General features: G+C 42.0%; 1 protein-coding gene across 1 annotated transcript; it reads left to right on the top strand.

Annotated features, from left to right (window-relative positions):
- Window positions 1–253: 253 nt before the first annotated feature.
- On the top strand, window positions 254–4,993 carry LOC112281662 (ubiquitin domain-containing protein DSK2b). Its single transcript, XM_024518433.3, has 7 exons — window positions 254–871; window positions 1,612–2,355; window positions 2,655–2,890; window positions 3,264–3,377; window positions 3,583–3,641; window positions 4,020–4,150; window positions 4,421–4,993. Exons 1-7 carry the CDS (start codon window positions 625–627, stop codon window positions 4,558–4,560), a joined length of 1,671 nt encoding a protein of 556 aa, XP_024374201.1. The 5' UTR covers window positions 254–624; the 3' UTR covers window positions 4,561–4,993.
- Window positions 4,994–6,353: the final 1,360 nt, after the last annotated feature.

Genomic DNA, 6,353 nt, shown 5'->3' with positions numbered 1-6,353 from the left:
GTGGGACATGTAATATCTTGACGGCGCCGCATTGATCCCCTACATCTACAGAATACCGCAATTATTCATTCGTTCATAATAATACATCCATACATCGATTGGTATCATCCTACTTAATTCATTCGTCCATCAATCTCCAGCGCATCAGGCAACGAAGCCTTGGGCACATTCCACGTGGTAGTTCATCTTTTTTCGACGAATGAAACAGAGGAGGAGACATCCATCTATACTCGAATGGGGGCGGAATCTTCGGGGCCCTTCGCTGCTGCGTTACTGGCGCTGGAAAGAAGCGTCGTCAATTTGTTGATGGATTGCCTTCGTCAGTCATCGTTGTTGTTGTTGTTGTTCTTCTTCTTGGTGATCGGTGCAGATCACGCCCCTCCTTCGCAATCAGCCCTAAATGCACGATCAAACCCACTTTTTCACAGATTGTGGGGAACCACTATTGATTGCTAGAGAGATTGTGTATCTTAGGTTTTAGAGTTGGAGTTTCGGTGGTTGTGGGATTACGAGAGAGAGGGAAGGAAGGAAGTGTCTCGTTTTTGGTTTGAGGTTGGTTGGTTGCTTCTGGTGAAGCTGAGAGTTTGAGAGAGTGAAATTTGGGGAGGAGAGAGAGGGAGAGAGATGGGGGGAGAGCCGGATGGCGCTGTAGCGGCAGCGGAAGCGAGCCCAGCGGGGGGGAGCAGCAGCAATGCGGTTGTGCACGTGCGCTGCTCGAATGGTAACAAGTTTGTGGTGGAGGTGGATTTGGGTGCAACGGTTCTCACATTGAAAGGGTTTCTGGTGGATAAGTCTGCTATCCCGGCAGACCAGCAGCGGTTAATTTACAAGGGTCGGGTGCTTAAGGACGAACAAACGCTTAATAGTTACGGTGAGTGTTCGGATGGTGGGTGGGTTGATTGGCTCATTTTGGTTTTTTTCTTAGAGGGTGTTTGGAGAGTGGAGGTCGTCGGTGGGGTTTCGTTTGTTGATGAGTTGCACGTGCGATGTTGAGTTAGGGTTTGTAGGTTCGTGTGAAACGAGCTCGTGATGGTATTCCTGTGGGTGGTTGACATCGGGTTCGAGCACGGTTGGAGAGTTTGGTTTTATGCACGGGAATTTTGTTTCTGTATACATGGTTTGTTTCGTTCGATGAATATGTGGTAGTTTTCAAGGATCTTAAACAGGAGTTGCACTTTGGCGCTCTTCCACAGAACATGTTGTTCTGCTCTGACTACGGAAGTTAGCAACCGATCCTCCAAGTAGTGCTTCAGCATACGAGTGCAAATTAGGTCACGAGGGATCAATCGTGTGCGTGTTCGGGTGATGCAGATTTGGGACGAACCGTCTACTTTTAAAATCTCTAAATTAAATAAGTAGCCATGCTATGTTTCCTTTCAAGCGATATTGCGATCATGGTTCTTGCGATTGGACAATTGTGTATATTATGGTCTTATTATTGGTACTGCTTACTTGAGATTCATTCACGCGTGAATCCATAGAGTCGACTGAACTGATCTAGAGATGGCGAGGATCTTGTGCTACTTGGGAACCTTGGAGTTCGCAATCACCAATTTTTGAGGTTTGTTTGTTTTAAATTATATTTCTGACGCATAGGTTGCTTTGGATCAGGTCTGCAAAGCGAACATACTGTTCATTTAGTCAGAGGAGCGCCACCATCGTCCACACCTGCCGGTGCCAACCCTGCTCCCACGTCAAACCCGACTTCTGCATCTCCTCCAGCTAATCCTGGTGGCTTAGGGTCTGCTCCAGGGTTAGGTGGCTTAGGTTTTCCTGGGTTGGGATTGGGTTCAAGTGGTGGTGCTTCCCCGCCCTTTGGAATGGGTCCTTCAGAATTTCAGCAGGTGCAGCAGCAGCTAATGCAAAACCCCAACTTAATGAGAGAAATGATGAATATGCCTGCGGTTCAGAATCTAATGAACAACCCTGATTTAATGCGAACATTAATAATGAGTAATCCTCAAATGCGAGAAATCATTGAGCGAAATCCAGATTTGGCCCATATTCTGAACGATCCCGGCACACTCCGGCAGACATTGGATGCCGCTCGAAATCCTGAACTTATGCGAGAAATGATGAGAAATACAGATCGGGCCATGAGTAACATCGAAGCCTCGCCCGAAGGGTTTAACATGCTCAGGCGCATGTATGAAACCGTCCAGGAACCGCTTTTGAATGCTGCAACCATGGGTGGAGAAGGCGCAAACGACATGGCTTCGAATCCGTTTGCAGCTATGATGGGAGTAAATGGGAATCCACCACGTCCAGCCCAAGCTCAAGGTGGAGCTAATACTAATGCTGCTGGAACAACACTACCGAACACTGCTCCTCTACCGAATCCTTGGAATCCTACACGTGAGTGCAGCTATGGCAGTTAATGTGTGTGTGGTCGAGAGTGACATCAAAAGGCACAATTGTATCTAAAGCATGTTGCTATGAGCTTATTATATGTAACCGACCACGACTAATAGATCTCTCCTCTGTTAAGAAGCTGCTATTGTTGGGTGTTTGTTTTCGTTGGTTTCTCTTTCTCGTCTTTTCTCCTGCATTTTTATTTTATTATTTATTTATTTATTTTTCATTTGATCCTACATTTTAATCCTAATTTGGGCTCTTCTGTGTATTCACATGTTTGCCACATTTCCCAACTCCAGACTCAGCTGTGTTACCAGCTGCTGGAACTGGAGCTGGCCAGACACCATCGGCAGTACCAGGAGCAGATGCAGGAGGGGTTCTTCCGGATCTTGCGGGACTTGGCCTTCCAGATCTTGGGATGATGGGCGGTGCTGGTGGGCTTCTGGATCCTGCAATGATGCAGCAGATGCTTCAAAACCCGCAGATACAGCAGATGATGCAGGGGCTCCTGTCCAATCCTCAATATATGAATCAGGTGATTTATCTCGATCAATTCTTACCGTCAAATGTCTCCCGTTTATAATCTTGGTTTCCGACTGAAAGTCAGTTGGCGTGACTGCCCACACTTTTGCTCATTTGGGGTGCTTTACCTGTACTTATGATAGTTACGGACTCTTTGGTGAGACCAAATCAATTATATTTAGAGTAGATGCCAAGGTTGCGGGAAAACGTTGTTTACATTTTCACATCTCCAACTACTGTTCCGAATATTTGTTCTGCAAGGCAAAACAATATTGAGAGTCTGAATCTGGCTATTGTTAGGTCTGACCACTAATCTTGACTTTACAAGGTATTTTGTTCAAGGTTGGTGATTTCCTAATAACGTCTTCTTGCGGTTTTGTGAACAGATGTTGAACCTTCAGCCTCAGTTACGGAATATGCTGAACCAGAATCCTCAATTTAGGGACATGATGCAAAATCCTGACTTCATTCGACAAATGAGCAGTCCTGAGAGCTTACAGGTGCGTTGTTTGTTCTTCATTGATCGGTTTGTGCTTTTCATTTAACTTGGGTTATTTTTTCTGTTGCGTATTTTGTGTAGCATTGTTGAAATTAGAATCCAAGTTGCTTCATATATGCTGAGAATGCTTGTGGGATGTGTGAATCTATTTTGATTACTTCTGTAACATTGATTTACTGAGTGGACGTTGTTGTGCTGTAATGCAGCAAATGATGCAACTTCAACAAGCCATGATGGGTCTCCGCGGACGGCAAACTCCTGGACAGTAGGTCCTTTAACCTTATTTGCCAAGTATCAATGTAATCTTGAACCCTATGTGTGATACTTTGGAATATCAGACTTAGTTGCCAACATGATTGGGCGGTTTCTGTAGACAATGGAAGGGCTTTTTTCGCATCAGTTGCAATGTTGGAAAGTAGCCTCACCTCGAATGATTCCCACTAAATACGAGGTTTTAGGTAGGTTATAATATTTTATGTAACCTGAAGGAGTAATGGTACTGTGGCTGAAGATAGTATTTAGACAGTCTTTGCGTTGCAATTTTCATAGATAGTATCCGTTGCTATAGTTTGTTAGCTGGAGCAGAAGCATATTTTACGTCAAGATCCAGTTTTTCGTTCTAAAATCGTGTACTCCTTCGCAGAAATGCTGGTCAAACTCCAGCTGGACTGGGTGAACTAGGTGGACTGGGCGGACTTGGCGGTGGAATGAATATGGACGTCTTACTTAATATGTTTGGAGGTCTTGGCAACACTGTTCCTTCTAACCCTGATGGTAAGTGACGACTTCTGAATTCTGTTTGCGAAGTTGATTAAACGGGGATTTTTTTATGGCTTGTTATTTAGAATGTGCCACGTTGCACGAAGGAAGTTCACTTGTATAGTGGGGAACATGACAAACTCCGGGAGTTCATGTCGTATTTTACCCTTGTCGCTGGAACTATATTCGTACTGTCGTGGAGATCTTTGTGTTCAAATCGTTGAAGACTTGTGATAATTTGCAGACAATGACTTCATTTTAACATTATGAATATTGCAACTGCAGTGCCTCCTGAACAACTATACGCCTCACAGCTGTCCCAGTTGCAAGAAATGGGATTCTATGATACTCAAGAGAATATTCGTGCACTTAGTGCTGTTGGCGGAAATGTACATGCTGCTGTTGAGCGGCTTCTAGGGAACTAGGAATAACCTTATTAAGTGTGGGCTGTCTATTCAGAGTCCAAGTTGCATTGGCTGGATATTGAAGGTCCTTGCTCTAGTTTCAGCTGATTCTCTGTTATGGATTATGTTCTCAGTTCTCATCTTGGTATAGGGCTTCTGTTCTTCCCATGGAATGTGAGAGCAAGTATGTCACGAATTTTGAGAGGTTTTCCATATGCTCATGTCACCTCCTCTGTTTCTAAGAGCTGGGTGTGTATCTTAGTAGAAGATAAATGTTGCCTCACCAATTGGAATACGTGTGATGGCGGCTAGAAAGGTTTACACGTAGAAAAGGTGTATAATGCCCTATTTCTACCAAGACGTTTGGTTAACCCACCGATGTATGATGCTAGAATTGCACGTCCGAGTCTTTTTAGGATGGCAAAGAGCAACTCCCTGTCAGTGGCTTTCTTCATGACTAATCTGCCTGCTTGACATTGATCTTGTTGCCTTTGGAGTAACATGGAGGTGATGATTCAGCCATAAATTGTATCCTATGCTAAGTTCTCTCGCACTAAGTTTTAACCTCCTGTAAATTATAAGAAAATGGAGGAACCAACATGGTTCTATTCTATTGTGGTTATGTTATATTTCTCCTAAGTTTTCAGTTATGGCCTTGACGAAAAAAAACTGTGGAGGGGAAAAAAGAGAAAGCATGGGGAAAAGTGCAACTATCTTAGCTAGAAATGGAGTGTGCTTTGATGGAGAGCTTTTGTATGCAACTTTTGTTGAATGTTGTGAAGAGTCTTGTAGATAGCATATTCACCAAGATTTCCAATACCAAGAATGGAGATAACAATGGAAAGGCTTTGTAGCTTCTTCATGTGCGTAAATGACATAGGTGCCAATTCTTTCTTAAGGGTGTTGTCAACATCTTTGATGATAAATAAGTTCAATAATCTTGTAAACTTTTAGCTTGAAATGTGTGCAATTTTTTTTGACTAGGTTGGGCAAGTTCTTGATTGATACTAGATTTTTTAATGGAAGATTTCAAATTATATCCACTTCAATATTGTTGATTTTTGCAACTTTAAGTGCTTGTTTAAATAGCCCAATATGTTTGAAGTAGTTTTTTTTTTTTTTTTTTTTTTTTTATTGTTGTTAAAGATAGTTTTGCCCAAGTCATAAGTAACTAATACAATGTTGTCAATTCATTAACCTTGTATAGATTGAGCTCATTTTGCTTATCTTGATCAAGTGTATTTTGCAAATAGATGCATTGGTAGTGCTACTTACATGCCACAATAATTCTAGCATCTTTTGGTTGGATCTTCGTTGTAATATTTAGAGGAAGCATACAAATATCAACGTTGAGAGTCATTCAATTGTTTGTAATGTACAATGGTACATTGTCCATTAAGAGTAGGATCTGCCAACATGCCCTCCCCATTTCTTTATTGAGTTTTTTTTAGCCATTCTTGAAAAAGAATCCCATTCATCCATGGTTTCTTGTTGAAATGATAATAAAAATCCAACTATGTGCTTATAGAATGGTTGAAGCAATGGAGCTTGTGAGCATGGTAGATAAAAAAAAAAAAAAAAAAAAAAACAACTTATAGGTGTCATGGATCAATTATACAAGAGACCAAATAAGAAGTTGAACAAAAAAGTTTCAACAAGAAAGCTAACAAGAACTTGATTAAATTTGATGAATACAAGATCAATAGTAAGAGAGATGAGTTAGAAATCCAAATAATGTGTTGGCAAGATTGAGGATCCCTTTAGCCTTGACTCCAATATATACTAGCTATTAAGAAATTTCTCAAGAAGTTTCT

Source organism: Physcomitrium patens, chromosome 4, assembly GCF_059467195.1.
Source record: "Physcomitrium patens ecotype Gransden chromosome 4, ASM5946719v1, whole genome shotgun sequence".
In the NCBI taxonomy this organism is placed as follows: domain Eukaryota; kingdom Viridiplantae; phylum Streptophyta; class Bryopsida; order Funariales; family Funariaceae; genus Physcomitrium; species Physcomitrium patens.
This window is presented reverse-complemented; position numbering and strand designations above follow the sequence as displayed.